Source organism: Eschrichtius robustus, chromosome 6, assembly GCF_028021215.1.
Source record: "Eschrichtius robustus isolate mEscRob2 chromosome 6, mEscRob2.pri, whole genome shotgun sequence".
Lineage (NCBI taxonomy): Eukaryota > Metazoa > Chordata > Mammalia > Artiodactyla > Eschrichtiidae > Eschrichtius > Eschrichtius robustus.
The window spans coordinates 62,873,409-62,893,907 of NC_090829.1; the positions used below are offsets into that span (position 1 = coordinate 62,873,409).

Here is a 20,499-nt window from a genome sequence, read left to right on the forward strand (position 1 = left end):
ATTTGCACTCATCACTTCTGTTCACATCCCTTTAGCCAGAAATGAGATGTCAGACCTAGGTGTGAAGGAGTTGGGAAATATAGTCAGTATTCTGTGTGGCCATGTCCCTAGCTGAAAATCGGGGGTTCTGTTACTATGAGAGAGAAGCAAAGAATACATATTGGGGTTCAGCTGGCAGTTTCTGCCATACCTTAAAAATAATTTTCTGGATTAAGAAACTTTTTTTTTATCAATGCAGAGAAAAATTCTTGATTAGTAAGAAGAGTTTGTGTATCTCCACATCTCTAGGGGGAATGAGTGTGCCCAGCTCTGTAGCTACAGTAACGCTCCATGTTGCCTATATAATGAGGCTCATACAGTCAGAATAAAGAGATTTGGATAATCATCAGGGATTGTTTTACCCAGGGCAGGGTAGCTGGGAGTTTTCTCTTCTCCATTCTAGATGAACTTATTTCTCCCCCCCACCCATTGGTTCTTTGATTGTTTTGTTTTTTCCTTTCTTTCCCTCCTTCCTTAAACTTACATAAAAGTGCAGAGACTATTGTAATGAATCCTACATGCCCATTATTCCATTTCAGCAGTTACCAGCATTTTGCTAATCTTCTCCTCCTAGAATATTTTAAAGCAAATACGAGATGTTATCTATATATTTTGATTTCTGTTTGATTAACTGGACCTTAAGATCAAGGTCCTCTGCCCTGGCCAAATGCTGAAGATAGTGACAGATGTTTATCCTTTGGCTTTCTGTCCTGAGTCTCCACGTAGTCTCATAGATCACCATTCTTTAGTTCATAGTAACAAGTGTTGTGCTGGCTGCAGCTGTCATTTACTGTGTACATCATGCTGGCTAGGCACTTTATAAACTTATTTTCATTTATGCCTCATGATCTTATGAGATATTTTATAGATGAGGTATCTAAAGCTAAAGCTCAAAGGGGTTAAATAACTGTGCAGCTACTAACTGATGGAGCAAAACTGGGAAAGCAGGTCTGACTGCTTATAAAAACCTATACTCTTTCCTCTGTGATACACTGGTTTATAACAATTGATTAGGGGACCATTTTCTTTACATCAGCCATATCATCCAAGCACATGACAAGTGTATTTTACTATATTCACATTCTTTGAAAAGGAACCATGTATGATTTAGTGATTATTTAACTTAAAAATCCCATTCATCAGTTGTTATATGGTTTGTCATTTTGTTCTACCTTAAGTAATGCTATTATTTTTTAATTTGGGAAGACTCTAAAATTTCAGTAAATACAGAGAATAATATAATCAGTATCCACATATCCTCCACTGTGAATTAACATGTTCATATTTTTTATTTATTTATTTATTTATTTTTGACTGTGTTGGGTCTTCGTTTCTGTGCGAGGGCTTTCTCTAGTTGCGGCGAGCGGGGGCCACTCTTCATCGCGGTGCGCGGGTCTCTCACTATCGCGGCCTCTCTTGTAGCGGAGCACAGGCTCCAGACGCACAGGCTCAGTAGTTGTGGCTCACGGGCCTAGTTGCTCCGCGGCATGTGGGATCATCCCAGACCAGGCCTCGAACCCATGTCCCCTGCATTGGCAGGCAGACTGTCAACCACTGCGCCACCAGGGAAGCCCAAGATGTTCGTATTTAATTCAACATTTTTTTCTCCAAATAATATATGACTGATAAAGTTGCAGTCCACTTTGTTCTTCCCCAAAACAACAGTCATGAATTTGGATGTGTAGCTTGACAGTCCATACTTTTTATTACGTAAGTAATAGCCATAAGTAACATGTAGTGTTGTGAATTTTGAAGATTTACGTAAAAGATATTTATACTCGTATTTTTCTGCAACTCCCCTTTCACTCAATATTTGTATTTGCAAAGTCTGTTGATGTTGATATATATATAGTTCCAGTTCATTCATTGTAACTAACAAATGTTATTCCATCAGTCAGTCTTATACCACAGTTTATCTATTCCTCTGTCTATAGACATTAAGCATATTTCATTTTGTAGACATTAAAGTTACTTACAATTTTTTGTAATTACAAATAATGCTACCTTGGACTTTCTGTGTATGTTCCCTTGAGCACATGTCTAAGATTTCTCTGGGATATATCCCTACCAGTAGAGGGTGAATTTTCAATTTTAGTAGATATCCTAGTACTTCTCTGGAGTGGCTGAACAAATTTACCTTTCTACCAGCAGTGAACAAAAGTTCCTGTTTCCCCATATCCTCTAGCCAATTCTTGGTATTATCAGGCTTTAAAATTTTCCCCTCCAATCTGATGGTTGAAAAGTACTTTCTTCTTTATCTTTTTTGCCTTTAGAAAGCAGATCTTTTCTCATTCTTAAAAAAGAATGTAAAAGTCTTTTTATCTAGTTTCTGGTGAGAAGTTCTTTTTATGAAATAAAGAATTGGGGAGTGTGAAACACTGCCCCAATTTTCCATGAATTAAGTTGTTTCTTCTAATTGAACATTGTACTATTGACCTTGTTTTAAAAGAGCTCCGAAGTATTCTTTTACTTGAAAGAATTTACGGTATTTTCAGAACTAGGTATTTCTAACTTTCATTCTTTGGGTGCTGGGATCTTTTTTTTTTTTTAATTGAATAAAATGTTTTTCTAGCTTACACTTTTTCTTTTTTAATGAAATGTCTACCTTTAAGGAAAGGAAAGATTAGAAGGTATAGAAAAAGATAACTTTTCTTAAAAATAAGTTGGAAGAGGTGTCACATGTTTTACCATATAATAAATGACGTGAATTGTTAGATGTTCTAGTGATGAAGAAATATTGCCTCAGATGGGGATAACACAGAAGGGATTACTGAAGAGGTGATATTTAAAAGTATGTAGTGGAGTTTATAGTTCATATATGAGAATGTTTATTGCAGTTTTTTCATAATGTGAAGTTTAAAATTACCTAAATAGTCACACAGTAGTGAAATATTTACTTAGATTATGGTATATCTATTCTAATACATTATTTTTTGGTCATCTCAAAATGTTTTTGAAAAATAACAACAGTGGAAATGGTTGTAACATGATGTTAAATTTAAAAATTATAAAACAATATGTATCCTAATCTTTGTTTCAAAATGTACATTTAAAAGAATCAGAAGTAAATACTACATTAAAAATATTAAGAGATTATTTCTGATGAGTATTTTTTAAAAAAACACACATATTACTTTTTATAATTAAAATAGGTTATGGATAGTAGCTGGGGTTAAGACAAAAGCTGTAACATTTTATTGTAATAACATCCAGACTGTGAGAAATACTGCTGTTCACATCATAGGTAGCATTCCTAGATGATTGAATTAGACTCCATGTGTTGTATCTAGGGGTTTGCTTTTGTTCTTTGCTAGAACAGAGTGACTGTGCTGCTTTAAGACCTCTCAAGGGACTATGAGAAGAAGCACTGCTGGGTTCTCCTCTGTTTTGAACAGGTTGTTGGGGTGCCAGTTGGGTCTACCCTACCTTCGGCAGTGAAGCAGGCAGTGGCAATCAGTGGTGGCCAGATCCTCGTAGCCAAGGCCAGCTCGTCTGTCGCCAAAGCAGTTGGTCCAAAGCAAGTTGTGACCCAAGGAGTTGCCAAGGCAATTGTGAGTGGAGGTGGAGGAACCATTGTCGCTCAGCCGGTGCAAGCGTTAACCAAGGCTCAGGTCACTGCTGCTGGCCCTCAGAAGAGTGGATCCCAGGGTTCAGGTAACTGATACTAATCGGGGGCCCTTTCAGCAGCAGCCCCTTCCAAAATGCTCTGTGCTAGTGATTTTATTTGCGATTTGGTTCTCTCTAGGAAAACCTAGTGTGTTGATGTTATAAGGAGTATATAAAAACATGTTAATCTTTTTCATGTAACATTTTACATAGAGGCCTGTAAGGCTTTTGCTCTAAGTTGTGCGTGCGCGTGTGTGGGTATGAGCAGGAATAGTAAAAATAGAGGGTATTTCTTGATACTGCCTTCAAGTCTGAAGAATAATTCTCATTTGTCCTTATTTCCATGTTGCATTCTATTTCAGACTTACAGTCTTGGTATGGTCATTTGCCAGCAGCATTTTGAGATACTTGACTAAGGCATTCTCTACTAAACAAAAGTTTAAACACTTTGAATGTGTTTTAGTCCTTAATGTGTTGTTTCTGTGAGTGCATGAAGAAATATACCTCAGGCATTTGATATTTACTAATTTTTAAAGGTCTTGATGAGGCTAAAGAATGGTAGCAGTGAGTTGGGAGGGTAGAAGGGTAGTGGAGGTCCAAAATAAAGATTTCAGAGGTGAAGAATTGCTGCTGATGACAAAGTTCTTTTGTGGCATTAAAAATGAGTGTTTGAGATGGACCAGAAGAAGTGATCTTTGGAGTTTAGAAGATACAGCAGCTGAGAAGGCAGAGAATTAAATAAGTCATCTATAGTGTTGTCACTGAGAATGACAGCCCTTAGCATAGAGCACAATACTTTGAGTCCGGAGTCCGCCTTCAGCTAATGAGGGGAAGTGACTTGGGAGTTCAGTAAATGAGAACAGAAAAGAGAGGGAGATGGTATAGCTAAGTAGGAGCCTCAAAAGAGGCAGGACTTTTTTGTCTCCCCCTCTGGAATGAGTGGTGATAATGGTCTGAAAGTCAAACTGGAAAGCAAAAATGTTCCTTTCTTGGTCCTAGCCCTCTGATATTGAGGTAAGACAGAAAACAGCCCGTAGTTAGCGGCGGGGGGTTGGGGGGGGGGTTCTGGGGAAGTCTTATCTTCAGAGGACTGATGGGTTTAATTACCACAAAAAGAGATAATGTTCAAGGAGGTTGACGTTCTAGAGGGTGTAGTGATCACAGCAGGAATTCCTGGAGAGGGGTGCATGGTGAAAGAGTCAGGGAAGGAAGAAAGCATGAGGAGGTGGGTTCAGATCAAGGACCGTGAGCCGTGTGGAGATGGGACTCCGGGTGCGGGTGGCAGAGAGGTCTGCAGTCCTGGCCTGGCTGCGATGCACAGTGGTGTAAGATGAGATTAGTTCTGGTCATGATGAAGAGGGATGGCCCTCAGTTTAATATCAGTCCCTGATATTGGGTGCAGCTTCTAGGGTTCCCGCCTCCCAAAGCTTTGCACAGTGAAGTGGTCCTGAGGGGGACTACTGTAGCAGGCGGGAGGAGGCTGAGAGTCCTTTCCCTGCGGGACTCACGTGGTTCCGTAGGCTTCAGTTCCTGGAGGTTCGAATACAAAGTAACTGCAGAAAGTTTTCATGTTTAGAGGTTTCACAGCCATGTGCATTGAGAAGTAAATTCGAAGCGGTAAGTGAAAGCTGTTTGACATAGGTGAGACTTCTAAAAGATGAATTATAGTTTCATAGTATATGTGCCAGTTGTTGACTGTAGCATTTTTTAGTTCTTAGAAAGTGAGGAAGACTAGAAGTCTTGTTTCAAATCAGTAGATTCATCGTTACTAGAAATTGACTATAAAGGGGCTTTAAACAAATGAGAAGCAAATGTGTATTCATCCATAGAGAGGGTGATTATTTTATTGATTGTCTAAACAACACTACTTTTGAGAGTTAAGAGTCACTATTAATAATTATAGTGGGACGTAGGTATAAATTGTAATGGCTTTGGGCAAACCAGGACATATGGTCACTCTATATACAGATATAAGTTTCTTTATAGTTTGTAGCAGGCTCTTCTAGTATGTAAGTATTTTAATTAGCAAGATAATGAAAAATGTCAGCCTTTAAAGCATTGTGCATCTAGGAAGCAAACTGTAGAGTTTGTTTGTTAGCGTTTTTGAATAAGTATTTTATTACTCTGTGTATGTTTTAATTTTAGAGATAGCATTGCCCTCAGCTCCAGTTTATCTTAATGTTTTTCCTCTTTCTTTTTTTCCCTGTATTCCCTTTACCATTTTAGTAATGGCAACGTTGCAGCTACCAGCCACTAATTTGGCCAACTTGGCAAATTTGCCTCCTGGCACTAAACTCTACCTTACAACGAACAGCAAGAACCCTTCAGGAAAAGGAAAACTTCTGCTGATCCCTCAAGGAGCCATCCTGCGGGCTACCAACAATTCTAGTTAGTCCATCATTAAATCATTTGGTTCTTGGGTCTCTGGGTACGTTCATCTCATCCACCTGAGGGGCAGTTCTTACCTGTTTCAGGAAGCATTTTCATAGCTCTGTTTGCTCAAATGGATTTAAAACATACACACATTTTAACTGGAAGTGGGTTTAAATAATCATAGTATTAGGAGGCGACACTGTTGTCTTGGATTTATCTGCTCAGAGTCTGGGTTTGGGAACAAATTACAGTGAAGAGGTATGGCTATTGAGGCTGTGTTGGGAGAAAGCTGTATATGTGAGCTGGAAATAAAGAAGAGTTCTTCCTGTCAGTGGTATCTGAAAACTGGTGACACCTGAGAAGATTGCTGGAAGCCTGTTTTTATTTTGAAGGGGATGGGAGTAGGATTGGAATCAAGTGTCTCTGCTTGCCATTATTTAGATGTGCGTCTTAAGTTTGCTAGGTTTGGAGATGGCAAGAGAAATACAGGCTCAGCCTTAGTGTGTAAGACGTAAAGCCCCAAGGAAATTAGGTGGTTTATCTAGGCTTATATAAACTTTTGCTTTGACATATAGAGAAAAACAATTTGGGTAGTGTTGAAAAGGAAAGGGTAAGAGGAATTATTTCCATCTGAGTCAGATGTATAGTTGGTACAGCAGTTAGGTTCATTTGAAATTAGTCACTTGCCAAAATGCAGTGTTGTAATTGTAATCAAGCAAGGGCTCGTGTGCCTGTGGTACAGAAAACCATTTCTGACAGTGGGAGTTTGCAGCAAAGTAAGGGTTAATTGCAGGGCAGCAAGCAAGGGAGTGGGAAACAAGTCTCAGATCCACTCCAACTTGGTCTTTGAGTTCAGGGTTTTTAAAGGGGAGGAACAAAGAAGCTGGGGTTAATCATCATCTTGTGATGTTTCTTAATCATAGTTTTGGGAGTCAGGATGTCTCTGGTTTACATTTCTCTGGCCAGGTGGTCCATGGCTCGGGGGTCTATTAGCTTATCGTGCCCTAGGGAAACAATCTTGAGTTTTTACCTTAGCGATGTTATCTACAACAGCAATTTTAGTACATTAATGATGTTGTTAACAATGGCAGGTTTAGTCATCTGACTCTGGTTGATTAATGTTCAGTTAGCACAGAATTGAGGTCAGAGGGGACAAGAAAGGGAATAAAGTTTTGGATAGAGAGATGAATCACAAACTCAGCAGGGGAATTTGGTTTTAGGGGGGACTCAGTTTCAAAAGCTAGTCAGCCGTTTTGTTTACTGACTGTAATGGGCGATTTCCACTCTTACCCTGGTGTTTTTTCCTCATACCTAAGCAGTGGTGTATCAAAAATTTAGATATGTAAGAGAAAGACAATGTAAGTCTTCAAAAATTCATCCAGAGAGCTACTTAGAGTTTAATTTATATATATAATGTCACCAAAAGGGAAGTAAAAAGGGTACAAAGGCTTTAAAGTGGAATTTGAAAAGCAAAAAAAGACCTGGAGTCATTATAAATATGAGGAAAGTCTTGGTTTTTTCCAGAGCAGGGGGGAGATGGAAAAGAGAGAGTACTGCAAAATTACACTAAATTCCAGCAGTTTCACTGAAATTGAATCAGATGCCAGAAAGTTTGGGAGCACTTCTCTGAGCACATTTAAGTGTTGGTTAAAAACACTTGGTTAGGGCTTCCCTGGTGGCGCAGTGGTTAAGAATCTGCCTGCCAATGCAGGGGACACAGGTTCGAGCCCTGGTCTGGGAAGATCCCACATGCCGTGGAGCAACTAAGCCCATGCGCTACGACTACTAAGCCTGTGCTCTAGAGCCCGCGAGCCACAACTACTGAAGCCCACGCGCCTAGAGCCCGTGCTCTGCAACAAGAGAAGCCACCGCAATGAGAAGCCCGTGCACCACAACTGAGAGTAGCCCCCGCTTGCCACAACTAGAGAAAGCCCGCGAGCAACAACGAAGACCCAACGCAGCCAAAAATAAATAAATAAATTAAAAACAAACAAACAAAAAAAACGCTTGGTTAGAAAATGTATCTGACTGTCGATCTCTCACAACTAAGCTAAAACACTTGCAAAGATAAGTTCTTCATTGTAGTACAGTACTCAGAGCTGAACTAGTCGACCATCATTCAGTCAAACGTAAATATATTTCAGTCTTCAGCGTTAGGAAGTTCTCACTCTTGTCACGGACTTGTATATTACAAAAAAAAAAGAAGGAAAGGGAAGGAGTGGAGCCCTAAGGGAAACATCTCTCTGGGCTCATCTGTTTTTTCTCTTAAGCCTTCTCTTAATACTTTGTCATTGGTTGTGTTTTCAGACCTCCAGTCTGGCTCAGCTGCCAGTAGCAGTGGTGGCGGCAGTGGCAGTGGAGGAGGAACCGGAGGAGCCCAAAGCCCTGCCGGCCCTGGAGGAGTATCCCAGCACCTGACGTACACATCTTACATCCTCAAGCAAACCCCTCAGGTCTGGTCATTTGTGACTGGTATCTTTTAAATCAGTTATTTAATGACTGCCTTTAATTATAGTGGATTTACCTTTACAGCTCTGGGATCAGGCGTCAATACTAACATTTTAGTCATGTTATAAATCTGTATTATTTTGGGTTTGCTTTGTTTTGAGAGAAAAGCGAGCGGAGATTCAGAAGGACTTACGTAACTTATCCAAGATCTCTCCGCTAAGCCTAGTGGTAGGGTTTGGATTTAAACCCAGATCTTTCTGAAAGATTTTTGCTATGCTGTTGCCTCTCATGGATTTGGAATAGTATTAATGTGCAGTTGAAAATTTTCTCCTAGACGTAACCAGAGAGATAGTATCAAGTTATGGTTTGGAGTTCCATTGGATTCAAGATTAGGAACAGGTTTCTGCCTTCTTTCTTTCCCCTTGTCGCTGGTCTTGGCTCCTCTCTAAGGAAGGGAATGGAATTTTGGTTCTAGATGTTCTTAGTGAGAGAGTGGATAGTTATCAGTCTGAAGGATTAAATCCAGCTATGAGGGGACTAGATTGTAAAACTTGAGCTTCCAACAGCCTGCTCTGTAACTCCAGTTCAAAGTTTGAGAAGTGGGGATAACTGTTGGTAGTGACACTGAGAGCAGAGCTATTCTTTTTAGTCATTTTGATGAGTTGTAGAATTGAAGGGTAGCATTGTCGCTTATAATATGGGACCTTGTGATTTAAAGAATCAGAGCAAGTCATTTGAACTTAACAAATTACTGATCAGGTCTTTATTTGTTTGTAATTTAGGGCACGTTTTTAGTTGGCCAGCCATCACCCCAGACATCTGGAAAACAGCTGACTACGGGGTCAGTGGTCCAAGGAACACTGGGAGTCAGCACATCCTCTGCACAAGGACAGCAAACATTAAAAGTCATCTCTGGACAAAAAACCACTTTGTTTACCCAGGTAAATACACACACAGACACACACACACACATGCAAATATTTACAGCTTGTCTCTTTCCACAAAGAAATTATTGTGACCTAAGAAAATAAGCAATAAAATAGTATAGAAAAATAAGAAGAAAATCTTAAGATTTGGGAAAATATAAGTAGAATGAGAAGATAAGACCAGAGAGTTGTTTAGATATGCAAACAGTAGTGTCCTGTATATTTAATAAAATTTGCCAAAGCAAAATGAGAACAATGATCAGTTATAAAATTCACACCATTTGTGAGAGGAAAAAAAAATAACCACATAATATTTTCTTAGAAGAAACAAAGATTTTCTAGACACTTCATTCTAAAATTTCTCTGGAGGGACTTCATATAGGAGATTCTGAATAGTGTTATAGGTGATTTCAGCCACAATATCCATAGAGTAAGTAAAGGCTATAGGGAGTTTGGTGTATGTTTCTACAGCTTCTCTAGTATAGGCAGAAGAATAATGACAGGGAATTTTAACTGGGCGAGGGATATCATAATCATCTGCAGGAGAATCTATAGCTAAATCTCAAAAACTTACCAAATGAAACAAAGTGTAGAAGGATACAGACTGTGGATATCAACAAATAATGCACTTTTTATGACTGAATGTAGATCAGCAGTTCTCAAAGCGTGAAACGATATTGGATTTTTGTCAAATGCTTTTACTGTGTCTATTGAGAGGATCATATGGTTTTTCTTTTTTAGTTTGTTAATAAGGTGAATTACATTGATTGTTCAAATATTAAACCAACCCTGCGTTCCTAGAATAAACCCTACTTGGTTGTGATATGTTATCCTCTTTTAATGTATTGTTGAATTGAATTTGAATTTCTTTTTTTTAATACTAATCTTTTATTTATTTATTTATCTTTATATTTATTTTTGGCTGTGTTGGGTCTTCGTTTCTGTGCGAGGGCTTTCTCTAGTTGCGGCAAGCGGGGGCCCCTCTTACGTCACGGTGTGCGGGCCTCTCACTATTGCGGCCTCTGTTGTTGCGGGGCACAGGCTCCAGATGCGCAGGCTCAGTAGTTGTGGCTCACGGGCCCAGTTGCTCCGCGGCATGTGGGATCTTCCCAGACCAGGGATCGAACCTGTGTCCCCTGCATTGGCAGGCGGATTCTGAACCACTGCGCCACCAGGGAAGCCCCATAGATTAGCTTTTGTCTGTTCTTGAACTTCGTATCAACAAAATTATATAGTATATAGTCTTTTATGTTAGCTTCTATTGTTGAACAGAATGTTACTGAGATTTACCCATGTGTGTATTGATCATTCTTTATTTTTGTTATTTTTCTTTATTTTTGGCTGTGTTGGGTCTTTGTTGCTGTGCGCGGGCTTTCTCTAGTTGCAGCAGGCAGGGGCTACTCTTTGTTGCGGTGCACGGGCTTCTCATTGCAGTGGCTTCTCTTGTTGCAGAACACAGGCTCTAGGTGTGCGGGCTTCAGTAGTTGTGGCACGTGGGCTTGGTAGTTGTGGCTCATGGGCTCTAGAGCGCAGGCTCAGTAGTTGTGGCACATGGTCTTAGTTGCTCCGCGGCATGTGGGATCTTCCCGGACCAGGGCTCGAACCCGTGTCCCCTGCATTGACAGGCAGATTCTTAACCACTGTGCCACCAGGGAAGTCCCCTTCATATAGTTTTAATTAGCAAGACTTTCTTGGGGATGCACTGTTTGGGGGGTGTATGTAGGTAAGGATTAAACTGTGCCTGTTAACCAGGGTAACTTATTACTCCAATCCATTTTATTTCTGCAGGCGGCCCCGGGGGCACAGGCATCTCTAATGAAAATATCTGATAGCACATTGAAGTCTGTGCCAGCCACCTCACAACTCTCAAAGCCTGGAACCACAATGCTGAGAGTAGCAGGAGGAGTTATTACAACTGCCAGTTCCCCAGCTGTAGCCCTCTCAGCAAATGGTCCTGCGCAACAGGTGAGAAGTAGCATGATAGTGGAAAACCATAATGAAGCATAAAAGCAGTAAAAATGTAAGATATTCATCAGGCACACTACTGGGCCATATTACTTTTTTAAAAATTCAAATATAATTCACATACCATAAAATTCACCATTTTATTTTAATTTAATTTATTTATTTATTTATTTTTGGCTGTGTTGTGTCTTCCTTGCTGCTCGTGGGCTTTCTCTAGTTGCGGCGAGCGGGGGCTACTCTTCGTTGTGGTGTGCAGGCTTCTCATTGCGGTGGCTTCTCTTGTTGCAGAGCGCGGGCTCTAGGCAACTGGGCTTCAGTAATTGCAGCATGCAGGCTCAGTAGTTGTGGCTCCACGGGCTCTAGAGCACAGGCTCAGTAGTTGTGGTGCATGGGCTTAGTTGCTCCACAGCATGTGGGATCTTCCCAGACCAGGGCTTGAACCCGTGTCCCCAGTATTGGCAGACGGATTCTTAACCACTGCGCCACCAGGGAAGCTGTATAGTGAGTTTTTAATAAAGCTCGTATTATTCCATTTTTACATTCTGAGATTATGTCCTCTTATGGGGGGAGTGTTGAAATATCCTTTTATGAAGTGATATAATAGGTGGTGAATTTTTTTAATGTGGTAATCCTATGATACCTCCTTGCTTTAAAATTTAAAAAATTTCCTGGTCCGTGAAATGTGAAAGTGTAGGAACCACCAAACTAGAGAAGCAGTCTTTTTAAATGGCATGACATTGAATAGGTAGCTAATAATAGCTAATAGCTAATTTTTATTGGGTATGCTACACGGCAGTCACTGTTCTAAGTTACGGTACTTTCTTCTTAATATCTATTATTTCTGGTCCTGTGGGTTAGCAGTCGGAAGGAACAGCTCCCAGTTCATCATCTACTGTGACTTCTGTAATGAAAACTTCTGGGCAGCAGCAAGTGTGTGTGAGCGCAGCCACCATGGGACCCTGCAAGGCTGCTGCCCCCTCTGTCATCAGTGCTACTACGTCCCTGGTGTCCACACCAAACCCCATCTCTGGAAAGGCCACAGTATCAGGTCAGTTGTACCATAATATTATTTCTCACTCCCTTCTTTGGCCTGGAGTATTTGTGGAAGGTCTTACATAATAACAGTTTTTAATAATAAATTGTTAAAAATCTTTAATTCGGCAGCATTTTCCATATAGCTGCCTTTTAGATGAATTACTCTTATTTAAAATCTAGGTGTAAATTTTCAAGTCTGAAAGGTTTTTATGGATTGAATAACAATTCTTAACTGATATAATAAAACATTAGCCATCTGGAACTCTTCTGGGTATTTATCAGCAGTTTTGCATGGAACTCATGGTAAAACATCATACGTCTCTTTTTGCTTTCATAAACAAAGTATATAAAATTAAGTTAGCATTGTTGACTCCAAGACATGATTTTTTTAAAAATAAATTTATTTTATTTATTTATTTTTGACTGTGTTGGGTCTTCGTTGCTGTGCGCGGGCTTTCTCTAGTTGCGGCGAGCGGGCGCTACTCTTCATTGCGGTGTGCGGGCTTCTCATTGCGGTGGCTTCTCGTTGCGGAGCACAGGCTCTAGACGCGAGGGCTTCAGCATTTGTGGCACGCAGGCTCAGTAGTTGTGGTGCACGGGCTTAGTTGCTCCGCAGCATGTGGGATCTTCCTGGACCAGGGCTTGAACCCATGTCCCCTGCATTGGCAGGCGGATTCTCAACCACTGTGCCACCAGGGAAGCCCCAAGACATGATTTTTAACAGTAGTTATTATATTGGGTAGTGTTAGAATGACATGCTTGAGCTTTGGTAAGATGTATCCTTTCTCTGTGCCCACCCTGAATGGCCCTGGAAGAGTGTGCCTTTTACTTCTTTGGGTAACATAGAGCACAAATCCTGGAGCCAGATTGCCTAATACCTACCTCATAAAGTTGAGACGATTAAATGAGTTAATATAAAAATGCTTAGGATACCGTCTGACATGTAGTTGCCATTATATAAATAATTGCTGCCGTTATCATTTTTAGTGTCATCGTTGTTGTTAGTCCACATTCCCTTATCTGCAATTCTGAAATCCAAAAAGCTGTGAAAACCAAAGGTTTGTTTATTGTTGTTTTTCCCCATAATGAATTTTAGGGTGAAATCTGACCTCCATTGACAGGCTGTTTATACTACTTAATATGAGTATTCATCTTTTGCCACAAATATTAATGTGTTTGATTACATTGTACTGTCCCAGATGTCAGGGGCTGATATAATATACAGCATTACTTCTCAAACTTGAAAGGTCAACTTTGTTTTACTATAATCTAGTACAGACAGATACTTCTGTAAAATACAATAAAAATATCACAACAAAGTCAAACTGTTACAAAACTTTTGAACACTCAGTATCTGTATTGCCTTGTTGCAGATTAATTATAGTTTACCAACTGGCACTGGTATACAGAAAAAAACTGAGTATCGCTAATATATATATGATATATATATCATACACACATGTATATACAGACACATACACGAACATAAATACATACACACACATACCTTAGTACCTTTGCATAAAGATTGTGCGTATTCTTCCCTGTTACTGCATGTAGTTTGGTAAAATAAAAGCACAGGCTTGTGAGCTTTTTGGTCTATAAATAAACCATCTTAACGACTCTTGGGTATTTAAAAAAAAAAAAAGATTGTGGATATTCTTGTTGTTCTTCTTATCACTAGATTCCATACATGAGTCTAAATCAAGCCCCTACGTTTTGTTTGCTTTTTGCGTAGAGACCAAAAGATTAAGGCTGGTTTATTCTTCCCATGATTTCTACCTCCCAGTTAAAATCGACCAAGTTTTTATGTGGGGAGTGCTTGTTCTCTGCTAACTGAATGTTTAGAGGTACTGTGTTAGCACTGGAGTAGAAATTGTAGAAATAGAAGGAATTACTATTTTAAGAAATGAATGCCCTCCTTTTTTCTGATTTTTAAATGAAGTCTCTTGCTTTAAGTTCTAGTTTCCTGAAATACTGCTGATGAAACTTTCTGTATATTATTTTCATAAGAGAATCAAACTGTTTTCTACTGACCATTTTGTGTGTGTGTGTGTGTGTGTGTGTATCCTTTTTTTTTTAATTGAGGTATAACCTTTAATTTTTCAATTAAATTTTTTGTGTGCATTACAGACTGTTTTGAACAAGGTTGCCATTGTGACTAGAGCAGAGTAAGCAAGGGAAAGAGAACTAGGAGGTAAAGTCAGAGTGGTGGGGGCCAAATCACATAGGGCCTTTGTAGGTCATTGTAAGAACACTGATTTTTACTTCAAGAGAACCCATTGGGGGGTCTTCAGCTAAGGAGTAACACGAGCTGCCTTTTCCTTTTAACAGGTCACTGGCTACAGCATTTAGACTAAACTATGGGGCACAAGGTGGAAGCAGGGAATAGACCAAGAAGTAGACACTAAGAAAGAAACTTTGATGATGTATTAGGGAGCCCTGGCAACATGAGACTAAACGGAGTTCCAGAAAGAAAACAGAAAATAATGGGAAAGAAATGATCCAAGAAATGAAACAGTTTATCCCCAAATTGAAGGGCATGAACTTCCAGGTTCAAGAGGCACCGTGTCCAGCACAATGAGTGAAAGATGGCTCACATGAAGGCACAGTTCATGAAATCAGAACACCAGTGACAAGGAGAAGATCTGAAAAGCTGTCAGAAAAATAAACAGAAAAGTTTAGAAATTACATTATCATTGGGCTTCTCAGTAGCAGTGCTGGAAGCTAGAATATTGCTTTTCAAAATTCTACGGGGGAATTCTTGTAGTCTAGAATTCTGTAGTTGGCCAGATCTTTACTGAGTATGAGGGTAGAAATATTTTCTGACAGACAACGTTTCAAATGTATTTTCTATGACCTTGTCTCAAAACATAACTAAAATACATGTTTCACCAGAGTGAAGAGGTGTAGACCAAGAAAGAGGACAAAAATAGAGAGGAAGGCAAAGGGAATTCCCAGGGTAACTGTGAAAGGGCGCTCCCCGAATGAAGGCTTTGCAGCAGGCCTAGAAAGCAACAGTCCAAATTGGAGCATATCAGAGAGTCCCAGGAAGGATAGCTCTTATTTTAAAAATGGAACTGTAAATTATTTAGGAGGTTTGACCATGTGGAGAACTGTATAAAGGGTGATTTATAGCGTTTTTGAAGGACATGGGAAGACTTTAGTAAGATGTTGAAGGAGAACTAAATAAGCAAATGAAAAAGAAGGAAATTATTAACTCCAGAAAATGAGATCGAGTCATAGCATCATGATATTCTTTGGATCGATAGAGACCAATATTGGAGGAGAGGGAAGAGAGGGTATAAATGCCTTACAATGCTTATCTACCTTAATAGTAAGTCAGTGTGTAACATCAAAATGAATCAAGGCCTACAGTATACACATTCTTTTAAAAAATGCTGAGGTAAATATTAAAACACCAAAAGGGTTAAAAGTGTATGCTGCTGGGGAACCAGATGAAGACAGGGAGGTGGAGCAGAGGATGGCTATTTTTAGTGATATGCCTTTTAGCACTTTTTAACTTTTCAACTGATGAGCATGTAATGTTTTGATAGAAATAAGAATTTTAAAAATACGAAGAAACCAGGTCATTGTTGTACTCTTGGAGGGCACATCTCAGTTAAGGAATTACTACTTGACTGATCTAACACTCATCTATTCCAAAGAACGATTTTCTTGTTTATTTAAGGCTTTGTTCTTGAAAGTATTTAAGACTATTCCTTCTCTTAACTCAAGCTAACTGCATTCCAGTGCCTTAAAGTATCTTTAGCCTCTGTCGCTGTTTTTTTTAAAATAATTAATTAATTAATTAATTTATTTATTTATTTGGCTGCATCAGGTCTTAGTTGCAGCAGGCAGGCTCCTTAGTTGCATAATGTGAAATCCTAGCTGCAGCATACATGTGGGATCTAGCTCCCCGACCAGGGATCCAACCCGGGCCCCCTGCATTAGGAGCTCGGAATCTCAACCACTGCGCCACCAGGGAAGTCCTGTCTGTCGCTGTTTTTAAGTAGTTGTTATAATATGTGTTTGTGTTGTATCTTGTGTACTCTCTTTTTGTCACTTTTTTTACTGGCCCTCTGAATGTCTAGAATAGTTTTATAATGGAAATGGGAGTATGGAAATTCTTTTAAAGCAAAGTGGGAGAGGATGACCCTTTCTAAAATAAGTGGAGAATATCTGGTTTGAAAAATAAAGGCTGCACAGAGATAGGAAATTATAAGATATGGTGAGTAGACAGACTGAAGTATTAGATATGTAAGGTTGTTGTAAAGGAGATGCAGATAAATTAGGACCAGATTAAAATGGACTCTGAATGCTTTGACTAATTTTGGAAACATTCTCTAGGCAATCCAGAGCCAGAGAAGGTTTTTAAGTAGGAAAATGACAGTTATCCAAATCAAAATACAAAATTTTACATCCAGTTTGTACATATCACAGCTATATACAAAACAAATAAATTGTCATAAAAAACAAACATGGAAAAGAACTATCTCAAAATGATGATACTGGTTGTCTCTGCAGTAGGACTCTGGGTGACTTTTCTCTTTCCTATTATTTCCACTTTTCCAAAAATTTGTGTATTACTTTATGATAGCAGGGTAAACATGAATCATTATTGTCGCATCATTGCTTCATTGAGAAATCAGCTGCATCCATTGCCTCATGCTTCCAGCTCTTTATTGAAAGGGTAAATGTCCTAAGAATGTCCTCCTGTGAGAAAATATGAATGCTGAAGAGGGCATGAACTTCAAGGAAGCATCTGATCTTCAGCTTGGCCTTATCTTCCAACTTATTTTAGGATTGTTAAAGATTCACTCCAGTCAGTCCAATCCCCAGCAGGCTGTCCTGACAATCCCCAGCCAGCTCAAACCACTCAGTGTAAACACATCTGGAGGTGTGCAGACTATACTGATGCCTGTGAATAAAGGTGAGTTCTTCACCTGTGAGTGTGGTTGTCTCTGGGTCTGTCTGGTGGGAAAGTCTGTATTCTGTCACTTGGTGGCCGCTCCTCCCTTTTTTAGCCTGCCCTTGAGCTGTCACCATACTCCCTGGCACCACCTCTAGGACTGAAAGTAAAACCCAAATGATCCACTGACTTCTAAATAACTGCCCATTTCTTAAGTTGAGTAGGGGGGGTACATTTTAAGTATTTATAAGAGTGCAGGTTAATTGGATTTTTATTTTCTGAGTTTAGTGACAAGCCCCCATTTCCACAGTTGAAGATACCAGCTCATTTACCCTGGTAGTAATAGTAAACAGCCTCCTTGTCGATCACTGTATTAAAAAAGGACCATATCTGTTGTACTGAAATTGTTTTTGTGCTAGTAGTCTACAGAGGGGCTACCACCTGGGAGTTAGATCATTTTCATTAAAATAATTTCTATATTTCTTATATCCTCCCCTCCTTTTTTGCCTGTTAGTGGTTCAGTCATTTCCTACCAACAAATCGCCTGCCATTCTGCCTGTAGCTGCCCCAACTCCAGTTGTCCCCAGCTCTGCTCCAGCAACTGTTACAAAAGGTATGTAGTTTCCCACAGTATATTTGCCCAGAAGTTTTGTGCAAGACATTACTGTAATATGACTCCCTTGGATTTCAGCATCCATGAATCAGTCACTTCAAAAATATGTAGAGTGTTTATATATAGACTTGACATTAAGGGAAATACAGAGATGTGTAAAGCATCATTTCTGCCCTCCAAGAACTTATAATCAGGTTGAAGAGAGTTGCAGTAGACAGCAAGCAATGACTGATACATGCAGGGTAAGTGATCTGGAAAATGAATGCTGAAGTATTTCAATCTAGGATGTCTGGTCAGGGAAGCTGGGGGTGTGGAGGTGGGTAACACTTTTGTGTAGCACTTTGTATGGGACACGGATTATAACCTGGACTTTAGAGTGAAGCATTTTTAGCTGTGGAGGGGTCAAGGGGCATGCCAGATTAAGGGAACAGTAGAGACAAAGACTCAGAGGGTTTGTTTGGGGGAGTAGACCAATTAAAGGGATTCATCTGGGGTATGTAGTTGCAGTAAAGGAGCTGTAGGTAGGGCCAGACCTTGGCAGCTGGCAGTGGGGACATTTCTGACTGTTGAGTAGATGGAGATAGTGCAGTGGGTTAACAACATATTTTGACATTTGTAACATCTACAGTAATGATAGCTACCATGTGTAAGAGCCTATAATGTACTAGGCACCATGCTAGCTGCTTTATATATATATCACTAATTATCACAGTACTTTAGGACAGCTATTACGCCCATTTTGCAAATGAGGAAACTGAAGTTTGGAGATACTAAGTCCATACTTCCCAAGTCTAGAAAACTAGAAAGCAGTGAAGTCAGAATTTGAAATACTTTTCAGGCATGCCAGGATCTCTCATAATAGTCTTGTGAAGAGATGGATTTGGAACTTAGAGCATGGCCATCTAAAGCAAGGGTTGGCTGACTGCAGTCTGCTGCTCATTTTTTAATGAGCACATGGCCATGCCCATTCATTTACATATTGTCCATGGGTACACTGCAACCTCAAGAGTTGAGTAGTTCTAGCTGAGCTCATATGACCCACAAAACCTAAAATATTTACTGATTAGTTCCTTATAGGAAAAGTTAGCTAGTCCTGATGAAAGAATTGATACTAATCTAGACCACCGTTTCTTCTCAGCAGTAGGTATATATCATAGGCCTTCCTCATACAGATTCTGATTCAATTAATTTTGGACTGGGGCCAGAGCATCTCTGTTTTGATGTTAATTGAGGAAAATTTTGTGTAGTGAAGTGCAAAGATACTAAGCATACCATTTGATGAGTTTTGACAAATGCATAAACCCAAGTAACCAATATTGCATTCAAGCTATAGAAATTTCCATCACCTTGTGCCCCCTTCCAGGCAATTCCCATCCCGTATAGGCAACCACTGTTCTGATTTCTATTATGATAGATTAGTTGTGTCTATTTTTAAACTTTATGTGAATGGAAGTACATACATTCTTTTGTGTCTGATTTCATTCACTCACTGCAATGTTTTTGAGATTCAACCGTGTTGTTGGTGAGTAGTATTCCACATTGTAGGGATGGATGGATATACCATAATTTGTTTATCCTTTCTCCTGTTAGTGGAGATTAGGGTTATTTCCAGTTTGGGGCTATTATATGTAAGTCTCAGCATATGTTTTCATTTCTCCAGTAGAATAGCTATCCCAACCTGAATATGCTGATTATATAATTTTGTAATTGTTTGAGTGCCAGATTAAAGTGAGTATACTTGCAGGAATTCCCTGGAGGTCCAGTGGTTAGGGCTAGGTGCTTTCACCGCCATGGCCTGGGTTTAATCCCTGGTTGGGAAACTAGGAACCTGCAAGCCATGCAGTGTGGCCAAATAAATAAATAAATAAAGTGACTATACTTGCACCTATAGAACTGGAGTATCTGAACTTTTTCTGAGGCCTTTCTTTTGTTTTTTGAAGTCTTGGAATCACTAGGGGTTGGGGGAAGATGTATTGCTAACAGTGAAATTAGCAAGGTCACTCAATACAAGTCTATATACATACTAAAGCCATTTTGATTTCTATATAGAAATTAACTGCTAACAACCCAGTAAACATTTCTGAGAGAAATTTAAAAGATCTAAATAAATGGAAGGATATACCCTTATAAATATAATAAACTATAAATATATTATTTAATTATATTAATTTACTGAAAGACCTGATATGTTATTAATCCTCCCCCCAAATGACATAGATTCAATACAGTCCCAGTCAGAATCCCTACATTGTTGTTTTTGTGCTTGTGCAGAAATTGACAAGCTAAATCTAAAATGTATATGGGAATGCAAGGCCTAGCGTAGCTAAGACAGTCTTGAAGAATGAAAAGCCAGGGGACTTGGGCCACCAGATATATATATACTATAAAGCTACAGTAATTGAGATAGTGTAGTATTGGTTTAAGAATAGACAGAATATAGGGGTGGGGCAGTGGGAGGTACAAACTGTTGGTTGTAAGATAAGCTCAAAGGATGTATTGTACAACACAGGGAATATAGCCAATATTTTGTAATAACTGCAAATGGAAAATAACCTTTAAAAATTGTTTAAAAATAAAATTTT

At 39.4% G+C, this 20,499-nt stretch overlaps 1 protein-coding gene across 7 annotated transcripts in view; it reads left to right on the top strand.

Moving 5' to 3' along the window:
- The window catches only part of YEATS2 (YEATS domain containing 2), a 107,421-nt gene that overhangs the window by 74,760 nt on the left and 12,162 nt on the right, over window positions 1–20,499 (top strand). For 4 of the 7 annotated variants that reach the window (XR_011074290.1, XM_068546319.1, XM_068546323.1 and 1 more), the window contains 8 exons: window positions 3,435–3,693; window positions 5,872–6,033; window positions 8,326–8,471; window positions 9,249–9,407; window positions 11,181–11,357; window positions 12,216–12,405; window positions 17,197–17,325; window positions 17,819–17,917. Coding sequence is in view for 6 of the 7 variants with exons in the window: in XM_068546319.1 (XP_068402420.1) it covers window positions 3,435–3,693; window positions 5,872–6,033; window positions 8,326–8,471; window positions 9,249–9,407; window positions 11,181–11,357; window positions 12,216–12,405; window positions 17,197–17,325; window positions 17,819–17,917 (1,321 nt within the window). In the remaining variant the exon portion in view is untranslated. The remainder of the gene's footprint in view (window positions 1–3,434; window positions 3,694–5,871; window positions 6,034–8,325; window positions 8,472–9,248; window positions 9,408–11,180; window positions 11,358–12,215; window positions 12,406–17,196; window positions 17,326–17,818; window positions 17,918–20,499) is intronic. The other 3 variants (XM_068546321.1, XM_068546322.1, XM_068546324.1) reach the window with 2 other exon arrangements.